Below are 21,295 nucleotides of genomic sequence, written 5' to 3' on the forward strand. Positions count from 1 at the left end.
GTTAGTTAGTAACTACTCCATTAAAAATGTAATGATAGTTAAATTGTGTGCAACACAATCTAACTATACTTCATTCACATACTAGTATATGAAATGAAAAAAAGTTTTTATGGGAAACAATGGTTGAAATACCATGAATCTGGAAATGGAATTTAGAATTTTATGACATCTGGATTCTTGAACATCCAACTATAAAGTTCATTGAACTTCAGTTTGAAACAGGATATTCAATATTAAGAGGAGAACAGAAGAAAGTACAGACTTTTCAAAGTTAGGTTAATAACCTAAGGCTATGAACAGAAAGAATAATGTATAACTTGAATAAATATCTTCTACTATAACCAAACTTAAATATGTTTACATACTCTTATCCACAGCTTTATGCATGGATTATGAGATAAATTTAAATGGATGTCTAAATAGTCTTTACTGAATGGCTGACATGATAAAATTATTTGAAGATCTCGACCAGAAAGATTCTGTTGCGATTCTAATTCTTTATATTGACAACGTTCTAATCATTGTGGATGATGCAGATAAATCTTCAATAGAAAAGAAATGGTTAGCTGAACATTTCCAAATATTAGATTTAGAAAAGCCAAGAATATTCTTTACATTCAAGTCTATAGAGATTGAAAGAACAATCCTCTGGCATTGTCTCAACCGACTTATATAGATAAGAAGCTCAAATGCTTTAGTTTACAAAAATCCAAGAAAGGCTTTTGCCTTCCCGGTCAGGAGGATGTATTTTCTAAATAATAAATGTCCATTTATTCTTTTATTAGAAAAGAAGGACATGAGACAGTATTCATACAACTCAGTGATAGATTGTTTAATGTATCAAATGTTATGTATTCGAATTGACATTTGTTAAAACAGTGGGAATAGTCAGCAGTTATAAATCCAATAATGGATTGAGTCATTGAATAATTATAAGGACTTAATTTTGAGTATCTTGAATATAATAAAGATTACATGTATGTGCATTTAGGCAGAGACCTAAAATCCCAAAGGATGAACTGATTTTAAATCTTCAAAGATTGATATCAAAATCAACTTCCATAATAGTGGATGAGACACATTAATCTAGAAATTTATTAGACATTTCAGATTTGTATGTTTCACCACAAAACCCGAAATGTAACAGCTATGAGCAGTTAAATAGGCTATTTGATTTAGTTAAGTTCTTTGTCATTCTGGAAAGGATTTCAAACTAGAATAAAAAACTAGTATCTCATCGTGAAAGCAATAGAGATACAACTATTCTAGAAGAACTAGAAATCATGAGAGGGTAAAGTACATGAAATGAGGTATCATTTAATACAAGACAATTTTACATAATTGATGTAATAATCTTGAAGATAACTTCAAAAACAGTTTCTTACAAAACTGTTACAAAGACTTTGTTAGAAAAATTCGATCACGAGAATATGATTGACATATTGAAAGAGATACCTCAATTTGCTTTAGGGCAAGTGGGAGATCTTTTAGAATAGTGCCCTTAAAGCAATTATAGTTGAAAAATGTTTTAAATGAAATAAAAAATTGAATTGAATTATTATATATATAGAGACTATGTCTGATATTATGTTGATAATATTAAGTAAATTTCATAAAACTCTAAAGTTTATCTATGTGGTCTTAATCTCATATTGGTATGAGAGGATCGAGATTAAGATAATAAACTTAAAACAGTTTGCAGTAAAATAAAGTTATGGAATCTTTAGATTAATTACTGCTAGTACGATTCGCTAGTATCATGAATACAAGTGATCTAGATCCAAGTCGTTAGTGTAGTAGGACACTTTAGTGAAGATACTTTATATATAGTGATATATAGAATTGGGCCAGATGTGATTTTTCAATACTTGTTTAAACACTGTTTCATAGTATTAATCAAACACATCAAACGATGATCATAAACAAGATAATCTTAATCCTGAGGTTGCTATGAACTCATATATATTTCTTCTGATCCTTTAATTCATGCGGTAAGGTTTGTCAGAATGATCAGGCTAAGAACAATTATTTTGGGGACTCAATGATGTATATGGCTGGGGAGATAGTTTAACAGATATTGAATGCATACCTTCTTATAGATTGAATAATGCTTCCCTATTGAGTTGACTTTTGGAACTGAAAATGTTATGAGCGCTCATGTTGCATACTTGTTGTGACACAACCTTCATTAGTAAAGTCAATGGTACTCTAGGAACAAGATATAACTAAAAGGGTAAAACGGTAATTTTATTCTCTTTTAATTATGAATTATTAATAGAGGATTGATGTTGTGTAATGATTATATTAATTGACACTTTATTCTATAATAAAGTACTAAGTAAACATATGTCTATAATTATCAAGAGTTCAATCTCATATTTATAGTGGAGTAATCATGATATCAATAAATATGATTATTTAATCAAAGAGCTTTAATTAATAATCTATTATTTATTAGAGCTTGATATTATAGGTCCATAGGTCCTCAGGGTGGCTCTATCAACACCATATCTGTAGTGCACCAAATTTTTTTTTTTAGTTTATTAAAATTTTGTGATTTATTTTATTTAAGTGTTAAGTGTGATGAATTGTTTTATTTAAATATTATTTATTTTATTTAGTTATTGTTGTTTTATTTGATTGTTTGATATTTTATTTAATTGTTAGAATTGTTGGTAGAATATTTTTTTGAAATTACTTGTTAAATGATATATATTTATTTTTATTTTAAAATGTGATTATGTGATATTTGGTTTAATGCACTAAGGTGCATGGTAGGTAGTGATGCACCATAGTGATTGAGTATGTGCATGTGCATGGTTGCATAGTGTGCATGCAATAGTTTTCTACACATTAATTTCCTTTTATTGGTTTATTTATTTTTATTTAATTAAGGGATTTAAAAGGAAAATAAAAGGAAAGGGAAATAAAGAGGCTTCTGTTCACACAAGAAAAACATTGGGAAACAAATGGTGAGAAATGATAGAGTTGTCATTTTTTGTATTCCCGTAACCTTAGACCTAGCCTCAGTAAAATGGGTATAAAATGGGCTGTGTATATCCAATTTAGACACAACTTATACCGTTAGAAAGCTAATAAAATTATCTACATTTTCTATGAATATAGTTTTTCCTAAAACGGGTCAAAACCCAGCTCCAAGTCACAGGACCTTAGAGCTACCACTACAAGAAAAAATGCTTTTAATAACATTGAAAATGTGTTATCAAAACATACGATAACACTTTCTGATGTGTTAAGACCGACTATGTTATCGTAGGTAAGGGTATTTTACATAAAACTTTATCAGTGTTATACAGATGTGTTATTGTACTATCAACGATAACACAATTTCTGTGTTATTTTAATAAATAGATAAGTGTTTAATTATGTTATTTATAGTCGATTATATAACACATTTCAATACTTATAAATTTGTGTTATACTACACTTTAGTATAACACATGTGTTATATTAGCTTAGAGAAACATAATCTTTTTTTTACTTACACAAAACTAGGAAAACAAATATGAAAGTTAAAGCCAAATAAGGTAACATAAATAAATTTTTATTAATTACTCAAATGTAATTACAATATTTAGTCTACTAGTCTAGGCTTAAGAAATCATATTACAACATAATTTATGCCCAATTCAGATTCCTTTATCACTAAATACAAAACAAGAAATGTATACAAAAATTAGTGAAATACATTCTTCCATTCTAAAGGCCTTAACTACAAATGTTGTCAAGAATTGCTCCAAAGAAATCATCTCAATATACCTGCACATTGTAAAAAAAAGTCCTTTTATTATTAAGAACATAAGACTTAAGCTAGTTTCCACCTGTAAGCATATAAAGTTTAAATTAAATTTGTAATAACTCCCTGTTAACAGATGAAAACTGCATTGTAAGTGCTGAAGGTGAGCAAAATTTTGAAGCAATTAGCATATATGTCAAACTCAAAGCCAAAACTTTATTCATCTCAAGTGATTTTGCAAACTTAAAAGTTCAGCCTTGAAATATTAAGTTAGAAGGTAAAGCATTAATTACTAACATAATTCAAACTTACCCAAGATGAACAACACAAGTTCAAGTACATATAACAGAGTTACAATATTGTTTTGAATTAGTTATGTGAAGTCAAGACAATGTATATGATAAATGATTAGGCTATAATTCATAACTACAAGAAATAAATATTAAATAATTACGACCTTAACAAGTCAGAGCTTTACAGTTGTAAAAAAGGATTATAAGAAAATTATAAAGTGATAAAAGCATGAAGTTTCACCTGCTGCTTCTCAATTCGTAAAGCCATTGTCTTAATTCCTCGTAAGCAGAGCCAACAATCAAATGGAGCCAACCCAGACCCTTCTGCATTTTGTAGAAAGTACAACTCTTTTGCTAATCTGAAAAAAAAATTATAATAAGGGCCTGAAGTTATAAATTATAACATTACTGTTCACAGTAAAGAAAGTCCATGCATAACCTTTCCCCTCTTACAGCCAGTACACCTGCCATCACATCACTGTGCCCAGCAATGAACTTGGTAGCTGAGTGCATAACAATGTCTGAATGAAAGATGAATGAATCAAAATCCAACAGTTTATAGAGGAAATAAAAAAGAGTAATCTGTAGAATGTAAAGTTCATGTTTTATATTGCTACCAGCTCCTAGTTCCAGAGGTTGTGACACTACAGGAGACATTATACTGTTATCCACCAAGACAAGAGCATCATGAGCATGAGCCATTTTAACTATTTCCTGAAGATGCACAAAATAAATAAAGAAAAATAATTGCACTTTAAAAACATTACCAAATCATACAATTATGACATTTCTGGCAACAAATAATTGAATAACTACTTAATTCTTTTATTGATTCTATCAAAAACAAGTATAATGTCTAAGAAAATATCAGACAGCCAGGAAAGATCATTCTCTACCTGGGTTACAATAGATATCCAAGTAATTCATCAGCATTTTGAGAAAAGATAAACCCACACACAGCATATAATTCAAAGAGTACAAGTGTCATATTTGGGCATTAATTTAAGTTTATCTTCTCTGTTTCTTTTAAGCATTTACCAGAAGTAACATTAAAAAAGAGAGAATAAAAAGGAATGAGAAAATATAATAGCCAGATATCTTACACGAATATTAGAAACCATTTGTCGAGGATTTGTGGGACTCTCCAGTCAGACAAGCTTTGTCCAGGGACCAATTGCAGATGCTATTTCATCTAAACTAGTTGTATCAACTCGTCTACACAATATAAGCATGATACTTTCAGATTTTACTCTGAGGCTTCATAATATATTTGAAAAGTGAGCTGCACTTACTTCACCACGACCCCTGTCTTTGGAATTACTTTTGACAGCAACCTATCAGAACCACCATAAATGTCATCTCCAACAACAATCTCTTCACCTAAAATCACATTATTATATCTTAAGAAAAAAAATTCAAATAAGACAGTAGCTACAAATTCCAACAAGGGCCATAAAGGCATAAACGATAACCTAGTCATTAGAAAATATCCACAAGCCAAGAGATACCTCTTCATGGTAAATTTATTTTATAAACTGAAGGACCCAAATCCATCTCATATGTTAAACAAGAATATATCCACTTTAATTCATTAAAAATATATCCAATTCATTGGAATATCCATATTGATGCATGCTGCATTTATTATTTTAAAATTTTAAAAAGAAAATAATGTAACTTCAACTTAGTGATAAATAATTAAAGATACAGAAGAAAAAGGAAAAGAAAAGGGAAGTACCAGTCCCAACAAGATGGGCTACAGCAGACAGAGCAGCCATTCCACTAGTGAAGCAAAAAGCACGATCTGCTTTATCCAGCTTGGCCAAAAGGCTATAAATAGAATAAAGCTCAGCATAAAAAAAACTCCCAGAACAAGGAAAAAGTAGCAATATTAGAGATTATACAACAATTACTTTGACTCATATTAGTAACAAAAGAAATCAGACCTTTCAAGAACATCTCGTGTAGGATTTCCACTTCGAGTATAATCATAAGGACCATTTTCTGTTGCTGAAGGCTGCAATTAAAGCATAGAACAGTCAAGTTACAATGAAGCTTAGAAAGTAAGAATTATATATATAAATTTGTAGAGATTTGTCACCGTTCGCCTGGGTTGTCACTCCGAGAAAGTGGCGCTGCTCACGGCTGTCACACGAACGGTCTGCCCATGCCCAAGTGTATTTCCTAAACTACTATCTAGCTCTAGAAGACAAACAAGCTTCTAAAAATAAGCTCAGAAACTATACATACTCAATAAACTAACCTTGCATTTCCTAAAGTTTCATGAAAAGTTTAAGAGAAACAATCAAGAATAGACATAAAAAGGAAGTGAGGAAAACAAGAGAAGCTTACATGACAGAGAATGACAGAGGTGGAGCCATTATAGCCAACCACAAACAAAAACCCCATGTGGCTGCAAGGTCTAGAGACTAGCGTAAACTTAAACTCTCCAGGCCATTTCTTTTTTTTTTTCTTCAAAATTTTCACTTAAATGTGGTCAAAGCTCAAAGGCCTCCAAACATAAGGAATATCACCACAAATAGAATATAGATTAATATGAGGAAAGCATAAAAGGATTTAAACAAAAATTGGGTCACGGCTTGATTATCACACAATTCATCATTTGGAATAGCATCCTTCAGAAGACGAGGATCATCAAGTACATCATGACTGCTCTTGATTTTTTTCTTTACAGCTGCTAATTCCTTCTCCAAATGGAAGTAAATTCAACATTCTGAATTGTACACATACAGACCACAATTAGCCAAATATTTTGCACCAGACACTAGCAGACACAAACAGTCACTCCAAAAAAGGGGCGTACACAAATAAACACTTACACAAAAAAAGGGCAATGACTCAAGAAAATATGAGCTAAATATTAAGCTAACTAAATGCAATGCTACAGAGCACACACCACCAAAAAAATAAAAATAAAGAAACAACACAACAATAGCAACATCAATCAGTTTCAGATCAAGAGCTACACAAGAAAGGAATTAGAAATACCTCAATCAAAGCAACTCAGTTAGCCAAATCTTGATACAACTCATCATTAAATAAATGGCCTAGATTGATTACACCACCAAAATATGTGAAAATTGAAATGAATGGCCTAACAATCAAAACTAATTCAAACACATCAAACTTCAAGTAGAAATTAGAAAACACAACTTCAAGTATGAGCAAGATCATATATATTTATATAAATATAAAAACCATAAATTTATATTGGTGCGACCTTAGTAGCCTATACACATCCAGTTTGTGAATCATCTTGAGCACTTCACAAGTAATCAAAATAGAATTACACACTCAATACAGTCATTGCCTAATTATGTTTATGAGATGTGTTAAATTACTCACTCATTTTCATGAACGTAACTTACCAATGGCTCTTGTCAAGTTCAAACTTCCATTGATCCATCCAACTTGAATGTGTCCTCCAATTTCCAAAATCCTATATTTCTCAACCTCTTAATCTGGCTGATGATTTTTAAACAATTTATATGCCTGAATAAAATCTTCATGAAAACAAGACATGAAAGTGATTTGCTTATATTAGAGGTACTACGACAAATTTGCCTAAATTTCGCATTATAACCAATTACAACAAATATATAGATAGGGAAAACAAGAGAGAGACTCCCGTGTGGTGTTATATAAGTATTTCAAGCTAAACTAATATGATATCTATTTCTTTTCTATTTTTACCATTCTAATATAGTGACAAATGAATATAATCCAGCTTAATTATGTCATTTTCTTATTCAATATGACTTTATATAGTAGAGCCCAAGAGCTTTGTAAGTCCTTAGTTAAACCATAGCACATCATAAAAATAAATTTAAACAAAAATTAATTGCATAATCCTTTCGTTAGCACGAAGAGAAAACTTAAACAAAACTTTTATATAATTAAAATTTTCTTTCATTCTATTTTTTAGTTTTCCTTAGAAGTTCCGCCAATATCCTTTATGGCAAAGAGAAATTTTAAAATATTAAATAATTCTAAAATACAACTCTTCAAGAACGCACAACTCCAACATAGATAGATGAAAACCATTTTCAAATAAGTTTAGAATTGTTTGAAACCTTATGCATTTCTTAAATAGCGATTTCATACTCTTAGTACCTTCAAGTGTTATAGGTAAGAACTCAGAAGCATAACACCAACTAGTCAAGTCATCCAACCATCTATAAAAAATAACAGAGCAGATATCTTGGAAGAAAGAGCAAAAGCTTTCTCTAATAAATGAGGAATCATACGCAAAGAGAAATAAATATAAAAAAATCGTATAAACAATATTGATCTGGCATATTAATAAAAAAAAAACAAGAATACAATTAGACAGAGAGACTATTGGGTCTGGTTGACAAGTCCTGGAAGTGATCTAAACCTAAAACAACACATATGGATTGATCTAATGCATCTAGTGCCATCTAACACTTTCTTAAAGATCTTAAATTTTCACCTAAAATATTATAGATATATATATATAAACATATATCCTGCTAAACAAACAGTAAGTTACATGATTTACCTGAGAATTCAAAGAGGAAAGAATACTGAAGTTGCTGTATTGGCCAGACGATTCCCTCAATAAATTTTTTACACCAGTAGAGACCTCCTGTCAAGATAAACTAAAGCTTAATATACTTAAACAGTTAAACTCTATAAGAATGTTGCAAGAAAATCCCAAACAAAAATACTACTTTCTAGTTACCAAATAGCAACCAAAATTGACTTTTCCTACCCTCTTCATGTTTCTTTTCCACTTCTCATTGATAAGTTCTAACAAGAAAAATCTATAATTCCTCCCTTTTTTTCTCTATTTGATCAATAATCATGTTCTTCTTTTACTGAACCTTGGAAGACATTTCTTATGCAGCCTTGAATTTGATTTTGAAACTAAAAGACAAACAATCATTCATTTATAAGCTATTTTGGTTGTACAAATTTTAAATTTAATTTCCCTTAAAACCAAATAGATTATTAGATAGATATGCATGAACCTCATACCACTAGCTATTTTGCACAGCTTAATGATTATATGTGCTAAAGACAAAAACAAATGGAGATGCTTAAAACTTATCAAAGATCTGTAAAAGATTTCATTAACCCACTTGGAATCCTACATAAGTTATCTACCGGTATATGTGTATTCATTCTGTTTATAGCAGTAGTAAAAATATCTTTCTGTAATGCACTTTTAGCTATGCCCTTAAGACTTGAAAATTTATAGAAAATATTTGTGTGATATTGAAAATGTAACAACAAACACATATTGGTGTAGGTTCCTTAACATTTAAAAAATAAATGAATCCTAAATAAGGAGTAACAAAAGCAACAGTGTAACACTAAATCTTGGGGAAACACTGCTAGAACCATTGGAGTTAAAATATAATTGCAGCTGCATCAGGGAAACATAAATAAAGAATTTGATTTTGAAGCTTCTCTCCAGTTAATATACAATATGGACTAGCATCCTAGAAACACCAATGACTCAAGAAATCAAGGAAACTGGGACAAAATAAAAAGGACTTCTGGAAAAATACATAAGAACCACATATATATACCACTTCAACTAATTTATTGACCACAAATGAAAATATTGAAATGACTTTCACTACCAACTAAAATTGACTGTCAAGAGCAATACCGCAAATGAGGCTGCTTGAAGACATTTCATGCAAACTTGAAATTTTTTTCCCACTTAATATGGGATTCTGTCACTACCTTAAAACGGAGCTGCTTATAATTCACTAAGCCTATTAGCAATTTTGAGTTGTTACAGTAAAAATGAAACTATATATATATGTGTATATATAAATGAGAATAATGAATTATTTTTACCTAAATATCTCTCATTTGTTAACACTCATTTTTACATTTACATAGTAGACTAATTAAAGTGTTATATCTACAACTCCATTTTTATTAGTTTGTGGCTTATCTTTTAAAAAGAAAAAGTTTATTTCTTTTGACAGAGACTTCACTCAAGGTATGGACACACAAAAATGAAAGAAAAAAAAAGATATACTAACCCAACACCTATAATTAAAATAGAGCAGAAAGAACAACACAAACTAGATAGCAAATCAAACTAGAGAGAATGCAAATTTCTGCAGAACAAAATACCACAAAAATGAAAAGGTGCCACTATATATACAAGACCAATAAACAACAAGAATAGTAAAGATAAAAAAACAACCAGAAATCTTGCCTAGCTTCTACGTTTTAGATATCACATATGGGTCATATTAAAGCAAAAGTGACTAAAACAGAGAAAAACAATAATTACCTTTATTCTCCTCATGCAAATGCAATAAACAAATAAAAAAATTATGGAAACTTATCCAATGGCAGCTACAACTATCAGTATTGCTGGCACCTTACATTCAAATCTACCTTTTTCACAAAGTGCCAGGAGCCATGACCATACCATTAAGTTGAATTCATTAAAATCACAATGGATGAGACCATGTTCAGCCAGTCGAACAATAAGGCCGACAATTAAAGTAGATTGTCATCATTATAAACCACATATTCAGACACAAAAACAAAGGCATTGCTGAAACTAGTATAACAAAAATGATCAAAGGCCCAAATTCAAAACAGGTTTTAATGATCAGAAAGGGAGTTTTCGAAATGTACATCATTATCAAAAATTAAATGCAACAAAGGAAATAACATCATATCAAAAAAGGAAATAACATTATACAAGCAACAAATGTCTTACGGCCAAAAAAAAAACAAGAAACTTCATACATTGATTATTGGTTGAGAAAAGATTATCAATATACATATATAGACCATAAACTTGGAACTAACCCGGTACAAGACCGTCGTAGACCCACGAGTCAAGCCACGTCATAGACCCACGAGTCGAGCCACACCATCGCACCCACGAGCGAGCCATGCCGTAGACCCACGAGTCGAGCCTCCTTGTCACACGACCTAATCTGCGGGCCCCCATCACCTTGTTACACACCTGCAAACAAATAGAGAGAAAGGAAGAAAGATTGAACGAGAGAGTAGCTCAGAGAGAAAGAAAGAGCGAGAGATAGTTACCATTGAAGAATGATATCGCCGCACTATCCCTCTCCAAAGCTAGTTTCTGAGAGAAGCCCCTGAACCCTTCCATTAACCTGTCGACCATGTGAAAGAAATAGAGGGAGAAGGACAGAGAGAAAAGAGATCGAGAGAGAGATCAGATGTAGGAGAGAGAGGCGGAATGGCTAGGGTAGAGAGAACCCATTTCAGAAAGGAGAGAGAGAGAGAGAGAGAGTGGCATATGGAGTGACGAAGGAAGAAAGAAGGAAAAAAATTATAAGTGGCGAGCTCCCAAAAAAATTATCGCCTTTTTCATTGACTTTGCCACATATATAATATTTTGCATAATACTTTTTGAATAGTATTATATTCATGTGTTATGAAAGGGGGTATTTGGTGTAGTGTACGAAATCACATTTTCCTTATTAGTGTAGAAATCCAAGGAAGGAAAGGGGGGGGGGGGGGGGTGGACAATTGCAGCTGCCTTTTTGGGTAAATAAAAATGTATATATTTAATTAATTAGATTTTAGAATTACATAAATTTATAAGAAATTAACTTTTATTATTTTAGAAAAATAAAAACCTAGCCACTATAAATGAAACCTTAGAACCCTAGAGAGCATTTTTGCTCATCTCTTCTCTATACCACAACCATCCATCTAGAGAGGGTAAAGAGAGAGGGAGGTGAGCTAGAGAGAGAGAGAGGAAGGCTGCCATATTTTTCTAGAGAAGAAGAAGAAAAGAAAGAGAAGGAGAAGGAGAAAAGGGTTTCGAACCCTAGGTAAGAATCCATCTACTAGTTTCACATATGTGCATTTGTATTTTCTCCTCTTCTCTAATCTAAGGATGATTTTGTGGTTTCTTTCTTTGGATGTATGGTGTTTGGAAATCCTCTATAGGTGACAAGGTTGTCTTGCTAGAGTGTTCTTGATTCAACAATCAAGAGAGGTAATGGTTTTTCTTAGCCTATATATTGGTTTTGATGGGTTTATCTTTGAGGTTGTTGATGGTGATGTTAATGGTTTGATTATTGTAGGATTGATGATTATGATTGGTATTTTTAAGGGAATATGTTTTGTTTAAAAAAGGGCTCATGGGAATGATTGAGAAAATGGATTTGATGGGGTTTATATGAGGATTATATTTTATGTTTATATTGCTATGGTTATTTTAAATCATTGATTTATGTAAAATGGCAAAAAATGATGATAGATGCATACTAGGTTTTATGTGAAGGTAGATGGGAATTTTGTGATGTTTTATGGTGGATCTTAAATGTTTAGGCCTAGGGGTAAAAAGTTCAATCATGTGTATTTTCTTGTATGTTTTGAAATAATAATGATTTTAGAAATATGATAAGATGTATGTTATTGCCATTGTTATTGTTTTTGTTGGATTTCATGTGTAGATTCAATGGAATAGAAAAATGGGATTTTATAAGATTGCATGTGAATATGTTAGTAATATTCTTAGAATTATGTATATAATAAGAGCATGATGAGATTTTGGACATGTATGATTTTATGTGGAATTTTTGAGATAAAAGATGAATTTCATGAGAAATTAAGCTTGCTGTTTTTTTGTAAATAATTGGGTAAAAGTTTGATAAAAAAAATGATTTGCATGCATAAGTAATGTCATTGATATTATGTTAATTTTATGAAATTAAAAATGGTATTTTAAGTCCCAATAAAATGATATTTTACTCAAATAAATACCTACATAATTTTTATTGAATTTTTAGAAAAATAGGAGTTTTTAAATTGAATATAGTGATTTTTAAAGATAAAAATGGTTGCTGGAATTTTTGTAAAAAAATGTGAAGTGTGTTTCACTAAAATGGATTTGATGAGTTTTTGAAACAAAATTATTATCCTAAGTTATGGTAATATTAAAAATGGTATTTTAATATGGTATGAATACATATTTTGATAAGTTATGATTTTTCTTTATTTTGATTGAGAAAAATATTTAGATTCAATTTATTTGTGATTTTTAAAGAAATTAAATAGTGGCTGAAAGTTTGGTTTAAATGATTAAAAATGATTATTTAATTGTCACATATGGATTTATGTTACATAAAACCAAGTCTTAAATAATTTAAATAAAATATATTTTTCCCACACTTAAAGATATATTTTTCTCACATTATTTATGTAACACAATTAACCAATGTTAAATTTTATTTTTCTAAAGAAACATATTAATCATATGTATTTTAATTAATTCCAAGCTTTTTGTTACTTCTTTGTAATTTGAGAATAATAAAGGAAACTGTCACTTTTTTTTTAAGCTAAATCAAATTATTTTATAAAATAAAATAATGTTTTGATAAATTTAATCAACTTAGAAATTTTAAGAAAAATAAAACATGTTATATGTCTATTAATTTTAAAACGATAAAAGTAAGAAATGTAGAATTATCGTTTTTAAAACGTCTCAATTACGCAATGTTCCCACGTATGCATGTTACATGCAAATCCACTTTTACGTCCAAAATTATGTTTATTATTCAACTATGTGGTTTTTATAGAAAGATCATGCATGTAAAATAGGTAAAAATGAGCATTTTTCTTTTATGGCTTTATTTGTAGTTAAGAATAATTGCATGTTATGTGCAAATATTATTATGTGTGCATGGCCCATGCACACATGAGTTGTATGGAAGGGCAAAATAGTAATTTTATGAACCTAAGAAATGTTGTTTTGGTTATGGTATAGGCTCGTTGAGAGGTTGTGAAATTTCTTAGCTCGGACCTGAGGTAAGGAAGTTAGATAGATTCTATGATTTTATGCTATGAATGGTAAGATTGTTGTATGAATGAATTGTTATGAATTATGAATGCCATAATGTGATGATATGTTGGCTTGTATGAATATGATATGTTTATGGATGTTAGCGTGATGAACGCGACACATCAAACGAGTTACTAAGGATATAAAGACGTAACTCCTAGGGCGGACGCGCCGAGGTTATTCAAGGACCAGAGACTCTTGTTTACCTCATAGGGTGACATGGACAACTAGCGGGCCATGCTCATCATGTATGCTGTATGAATGTGATATGATGATATGTTACGATTACGTTATGATATGCTATGATGATATGTTACGATTACGTTATGATGTGCTATGATGATATGTTACGATTACGTTATGATATGCAATGATGATATGTTACGATTACGTTATGATGTGCTATGATGATATGTTACGATTACGTTATGATATGCAATGATGATATGTTACGATAATGTTATGATATGCCATGATGTGTTAGATGAACGTTAGTGTTCGTATTTGTTGTATCCTTACTTGTTTATTGTTTGTACTTCCTTACTGGGCTTTTAGCTCACCCCCTTACTTTCCCTTCCAGGTAGCAAATAGGTTTTCTCTGTGGCACGCGTGTTGATGTGAGGAGTTCTATCGTCGTAGGGTGTATGGCGTGGGGTATCCTATGGACGGAATAAACGATCACTTTAGGATGCCATTTTAAATATGTTATGTTTTAAGAGACTTTCTAAATTATCAGTGGGACTTAATTATTTAATATTGTTTCTTTTGAACTTTGCATAAAAACTCATATTTTCTTTTAAACTAATGGGCCTAACTTGCATTGTTTTAAGCAAGTCCCCACTGAGACCTTTATAAAAAGTGGTTTTCTTTATGGACCAACGATATGTGAATGTTTTAATAAGTACTAGTCTAGGGCGTTCTTTACAATATCAATGTAAGAGTTTATACAAAGGTAAAACTGTAATTTGAAAATTTGAGAAGAATTTTATTCTTCGGGCCAAATATGCAATTATATGATAATTGAGGTTGAATAATTAATTTGAAATTAATTATTAATTTTTGAAAATATATTTATTATTTTAAATATATAATTTTTTAAATTCATATATATAAATTAATTAATTAATTTTTGAAATTAATTATTTTATTTGAGTGAGAGAAAATAAAATTGGTAAGTCAAAAATAGTTTTTGATTTATTGAATTTTAAAAGATGATGATAATAATGATCATCAATTTGAATTTTGAATTTTAAAATTTTGAAATATGGTTGTCATCTTTTCCTTAGAAAGATAAATACCTTACTTTGTGGAAGATTGATTTTAGTTAAATAAATAAATAAAAGAAAAATGCAAAATCCCTAAAAATGGAATAACAATCCACGCATGACACAGTCCAGAGACTGTGCCATGCGTGTACCACTACACTGATATTGTATAAGTGTTGTTTTTATTTTTTTTATTTAATTAATTAATAATTTGAAAATAATGTTTTCAAATTTGGTAAGTTAGATATTTACCTAAATCAATTCCTATCATCATTATGATATTATTATTATATTACTATTATTATTAGGAATAATAATGTAATAGAATAATCTCTATTTACATGATATAGAATAATAGGAATAAAACATAAACATAAAAATACAATTCAGAATAGTTCTTATAATTTTTTGTTAGACAAAAAGTTTATCATCTTCTTCTTTATTCTAACTGAAGAGAATGGTGAATAGAATTGTATGTTTTATTCATGTGAATGTCATATATTTATACAACCTAGGAGAAACTAAAATAGGAAAGTATGAGAGAAAATAGGAAACGAAATAATTACAATTGACCCTATCTTCTAGCTAATTTACAGCTAATTATTCTAACACTCCCCCTCAAGCTGGAGCATAGATGTTAATCATGCCTAGCTTGTTACAAAGATAATCAACCCGCACCCCATTCAAAGCCTTCGTAAAAATGTCTCCTAATTGTTCTCCAGTTTTCACATATCCTGTAGAGATCAAGCCTTGTTGAATTTTCTCACGAACAAAATGACAATCAATCTCAATGTGCTTAGTTCGCTCATGAAACACAGGATTTGAGGCAATATGAAGAGCAGCTTGATTATCACACCATAATTTTGCTGGCACTGAAGTCTGAAATCCTACTTCAGTCAAAAGCTGATATATCCACATTATCTCACACACAGATTGTGCCATAGCCCTATATTCTGATTCAGCACTGGATCTGGACACAACATTTTGTTTCTTACTCTTCCAAGAGACCAAATTACCTCCAACAAAGACATAATAACCTGAAGTGGATCGTCTATCCACCTTGGAACCAGCCCAATCTGCATCTGAGAAACACTCATCTAGGTGTGCCCATGATCCTTGTAAATAATACCTCTTCCGGGTGCTCCTTTCAAGTAACACAAAATTTTCTCTAAGGCTGCCCAATGATGAATTGTTGGAGATGACATAAACTGACTGACAACACTAACTGAGAATGCAATATCTGGACGGGTCACAATAAGATAATTCAGCTTTCCAACTAATCTGCGATATTTCTCAGGATCTTCAAATGGTTCCACATCACGTGTCAGATGCACAACTGGATTCATTGGAGCACTACAAGGTTTTGCTCCCAATTTTCCTGTCTCAGTTAACAAATCAAGTACATACTTCATTTGAGACAGAAAAATACCTTGTTTACTCCGAGTGACTTCAACTCCCAAGAAATACTTGAACACCCCCAAATCCTTCGTGTGAAACTGGGTATGAAGGAATGATTTAAGGGAAAAGATGCCTTCAATATCATTTCCAGTAATAACGATGTCATCCACATACACAACTAACAAAATGATACCAGCAGTTGATCTTTTATAGAACACAGAATGATCTGACTTACTTTTCAACAAACCAAATTTCTCAACAGCCTGACTAAATTTACCAAACCAAGCACGAGGACTCTGTTTCAAACCATATAAAGACTTGCGAAGACGAAAAACTCGGCCTAACTCCCCCTAAGCAAAAAACCCAGGAGGTTGCTCCATATATACTTCTTCCTCAAGATCTCCATGAAGAAAAGCATTTTTAATATCAAGCTGATGCAAAGGCCAATGATGAGTAGCTGCCATGGAAATGAACAGTCGAACAGATGTGAGTTTAGCAACAGGAGAAAAAGTATCACAATAGTCCACTCCATAAGTTTGAGCATAACCCTTGGCAACAAGACGGGCCTTTAAGCGAGCAATTGTTCCATCCGGATTGACTTTAACCGTAAAAACCCATTTGCACCCTATGGCCCGTTTTCCTGAAGGCAAATTAACCAAGTCCCAAGTACCATTTGCAACTAAAGCATTCATCTCTTCTATCATTGCAGCAAGCCAGCCAGAATGAGACATTGCTTCACGAACAGTTTTAGGAATAGTGATAGAATCAAGAGAAGCAATAAAATAGCAAGAAGAAGAGGAGAGATGATTATAAGAAACAAAAGAAGAAATAGGGTATGTACATTGGCGTTTACCTTAATGTAGTGCAATGGGAAGATCATCTTTGAGTTTCGGATCTGATGACGAAGATGCAGGTGCAGGACATGAAACGAGAGGTGGAGGAGGTGGACGCCTGGTGTACACTATATGAGGCTTAGGAAGTGGTGGAGGTGGTGGAGGTGTAGGCATTGCGGGAGCTATGACCAAGGCAGGTGAAGGAACAAGAGACTCATCAGAACATGTATCAGGCACAGAGGATGTGACAGAATATACCAACAAATCATCATCCTCCCCCTGACGAGTAGGAGTAGGGGAAGATGAAAAATAAGGTGTATTTTCCACAAAAGTAACATCAATAGAAACAAGATATTTGTTGAGATCAGGACAATAACACCTATACCCTTTCTGAAGACGAGAATAACCAAGAAAGACACACTTTAATGACTTAGGGTCTAATTTGGTGACATGTGGACGGACATCGCAAGCAAAACAAACACTGCCAAATACCCGAGGAGCAACTGGAAACAATGACTTACCAGGAAAAAGAATTTTAAATGGGATCTCACCATTAAGTACAGAGGATGGCATGCAATTAATAAGAAAGCATGCTGTGGAAACTGCATCGGCCCAAAAAGGTTTAGGAACTTTCATTTGAAATAAGAGGGCACGTGCAGTTTCAAGAAGATGTCTGTTTTTACGTTCTGCTACACTATTTTGAGGTGCAGTATCAACACAAGAAGTTTCATGAAGCATGCCATTAGAGGTCATGTAAGATTGAAATTGAGCAGATGTATACTCTTTGGCATTATCACTTCGCAAAGTACAACCAGACACATTAAATTGATTTTGAATCTCAGCACAAAATATAGAAAACAACTCAGAACGATTTTTCATTAAATATAACCAAGTTACACGAGAATAATCATCCACAAAAGTAACAAAACACCTGAATCCAGGTTGAGACAAAATAGGAGAAAGACCCCAAACATCAAAATGAACTAACTCAAAAGGAACACTAGCACGTTTATTGACTCGAGGACTCAAACTAACACGATGATGTTTGGCAAACTGACATGACTCACAATCTAATGAAGACACCTTACTATACTGGGGACAGAGTTTCTTGAGCAGAGGAAGGGGTGGATGGCCCAAACGACAATGAGACTCAAAAGCGAAAGCAACACTCGGACAAGCAATAGAGGCTGGTGGAAGTGGATCAAGAACATACAGGCCGCCAGATTCATGTCCTTTACCAATAATCTTTTTCATCATAAGATCCTGAAACAAACAATGATCGGGAAAGAATGAGATTGAACAATTTAGATTACGAGTGAGTTGACTAACATAAAGAAAACTAAAGGACAAATTAGGTAAATGTAAGACTGATAACAAAGTGAGCAAAGGTGTGGGAGCAACAGTGCCAGATCCAAGAACAGAAGATGGTGATCCATCAGCTAAGGTAACAGTAGAAGTGGGACTATGAGACTGAAAAGTGGAAAAGAGACTGGAATTACCTGTCATGTGATCTGTGGCACCAGAATCAATGACCCATTTTGAGGATGTGGAAAGAAGGCATCCATTAGAGTTACCTGAATCAGCTATCGCAGTGACAGAAGGAGATGAAGACTTAAGTGATTCTTGATACCTTGAGAACTTGGCAAATTCATCAGCAGAAATAAGGACCGATTTGTCAGATGCATCACTAGTGCTTGTAATATTAGCAGAGTGTTTTTGCTGATTTTTGAACCGTAACTTCCTACACTCAAACTTGGTATGGCCTGGTTTCTTACAATAGTTGCACATGATGCTCCCGGAATCAGGTGTTCGATTATCAGGTCCTTGTGAATTACCTCCTTTGTATCCACTTGGAGTAGAGTTTTTCCATGGTGCAGAATTGTTACGACTCACCAAGGCACTATTAAGAGGAGCTGAAGAGGTAGTTTCTGTGCGAAGAACACGAGTGAACACATCTTGTAAAGAGGAGACATCAGAACCAGAGAGAACTTGTGACTTTGCAGAGTCAAATTCAGATGAGAGTCCTGCAAGAAAACTCATAATAGCCATCTGCTCTCGTTGGCGCTGTTGAACCTTCACATCAGAACTAAATGGCAATAACACATTAAGCTCTTCATATGTTTTTTTAAATGCCATAAAGTAACTCATAAGAGACTGATCTTGTTTCTCTGCACGATAAAAGGCTTTGCAAACATCATATATGCGAGATATGTTGTCTTTGCCAGAATACAAAAACTCCAAGTAATCCATTAGTTCTTTAACCAATTCACAATGATTAATCAAACTAATTACCTCATTATCGATAGAATTTCGAATTTGAAGGAACAAGCGAGCATCCTCACGGAGCCATATTTTTCTTGAATCGTCTTTTTCTTTGGGAGGATCTTCAGTCAAGTGATCATCTTTGTCAATACTCCTCAGATACAGTCGAATCGTCTTACTCCATTCCAAATAATTCGAACTAATCAATTTATGGTCCGTGATTTTAGACATCACGGGAACCACATCAGAAACAACCACTGATTTCAAATCTGATTTTATCTCTGCCATAATCTCGAAAGCAAAAACAATTGAAAGAGAAAAGGAAGAAAGCGAACACCAAAGAATGAACACCCAAACACGAAGAAGGCAAAAGTATCAAACCACAAAATGAGAAGAACTGCCGGAGACCGATGCAAGGAGGACGGGGAAGGGCCGGGAGCGTGACAGACATTGACCGTCACCGGAAAAGAGGCCGGACGCGCCCTCACGCGCCGGCGCGTGGGAGTCGGGGCGGCGGCAATTGGTGGCGCGTGGGGCCCACGCGCGGTGAATCTGGCTTCCAGACTTCGGGGTTTTGCAGATCGGCGGCTGGGCAATCCGTCTATGTGGGCGGTGAGTATAAACTCGCACTCCAACTAGGGTTTCCGAAAAAGGAACCCTAAACTCAAACCCTAATCTCTTTTTATTTTTTTTTATGAACCCTAATTTCGAATTTCGAATCACAATTCTAAGTATTTCTCTGATACCATGAAAAGAATGGTGAATAGAATTGTATGTTTTATTCATGTGAATGTCATATATTTATACAACCTAGGAGAAACTAAAATAGGAAAGTATGAGAGAAAATAGGAAACGAAATAATTACAATTGACCCTATCTTCTAGCTAATTTACAGCTAATTATTCTAACACTAACCATTCTCATACCATAATCCAAGTTCTCATATGTTGAGAAATACTTGTGATTCCTAAAATACAAACTCATGTTCTCTATGTGCCTACACACATCTTGAGGTGTAGAGAACACTCCGGAAGATCGTGGTTTGAGTACTCAAAGCGTTCTATAGGAAGTTCGATAAATATACGAAAAGACTCAAGGACACTTGATAGGCTTCAAGATGTAATTGTTCATGTTCTTGAATATTTATGTGATTGTATGTTATATATAAATATATTGTATATTTATATATATGTTACATGATTAATAATATTGTATGTTAATATTTTTGTATGGATGTTTTCTTGTCCATATAAACTGTTTATATGAGTGATGAAAATTTTATTGTTGTAAACAATGGGCCTACCACGCCTATTCCCCTGTGTACTCTTAATGTTTTTCCAATTCACCATAGTCAGTGTTGCCTGAAAAGTAAAGCAAATTGTGAGAACACACTCATAACAAAAAGAAAATGAAACAAGTCAAAGTGGTTAGCATAAAAGTGTTCTACAATCGTTGGCGAGACAAGTCAAGAGAGGAGCCAATGGTCGCCTATGGCCAATTGCAGAAAATGTGAGGGCCCAGTTCTACAGACTTTAGCATCCCCCTCGCCATGTTGATGCTTGCCTGAAGAGGCGTGGGTGGTTACAACTCTGAGGAAGTCAGCGCAGCCAGGGCCAACACGCGCACTAGTGACA

At 32.8% G+C, this 21,295-nt stretch overlaps 1 protein-coding gene across 3 annotated transcripts; it reads right to left on the reverse strand.

The window, feature by feature from the left end:
- Positions 1-3,549: 3,549 nt before the first annotated feature.
- On the reverse strand, positions 3,550-6,332 carry LOC133791974 (cystathionine beta-lyase, chloroplastic-like). Of its 3 annotated transcripts, none has more exons than XM_062229887.1 (9): positions 6,152-6,332; positions 5,997-6,067; positions 5,789-5,880; positions 5,343-5,384; positions 5,154-5,265; positions 4,668-4,764; positions 4,490-4,571; positions 4,292-4,409; positions 3,550-3,780 (listed from the first exon to the last, which is right to left on the reverse strand). In XM_062229887.1, exons 5-9 carry the CDS (start codon positions 5,169-5,171, stop codon positions 3,772-3,774), a joined length of 324 nt encoding a protein of 107 aa, XP_062085871.1. In that variant the 5' UTR covers positions 5,172-5,265; positions 5,343-5,384; positions 5,789-5,880; positions 5,997-6,067; positions 6,152-6,332; the 3' UTR covers positions 3,550-3,771. The 3 variants fall into 3 exon arrangements, 2 of the variants coding, with proteins under 2 accessions (XP_062085871.1, XP_062085869.1); XM_062229885.1 differs by having other exon boundaries at positions 5,343-5,430; positions 6,152-6,329; XR_009874214.1 differs by lacking the exons at positions 3,550-3,780; positions 4,292-4,409 and having other exon boundaries at positions 4,416-4,571; positions 4,668-4,757; positions 5,343-5,430; positions 6,152-6,318.
- Between the last annotated feature and the right edge of the window lie 14,963 nt (positions 6,333-21,295).

Source organism: Humulus lupulus, chromosome 1, assembly GCF_963169125.1.
Source record: "Humulus lupulus chromosome 1, drHumLupu1.1, whole genome shotgun sequence".
Classification (NCBI taxonomy): Eukaryota; Viridiplantae; Streptophyta; class Magnoliopsida; order Rosales; family Cannabaceae; genus Humulus; species Humulus lupulus.

Coding starts and splice junctions, on each gene's coding strand:
- LOC133791974 (XM_062229887.1), bottom strand. Junction 4,572..4,667: donor ACCTCTGGAACTAGGAGCTG/GTAGCAATATAA, acceptor TCTTTCATTCAG/ACATTGTTATGCACTCAGCT. Junction 4,410..4,489: donor CTGGCTGTAAGAGGGGAAAG/GTTATGCATGGA, acceptor TTTTTTTTTCAG/ATTAGCAAAAGAGTTGTACT.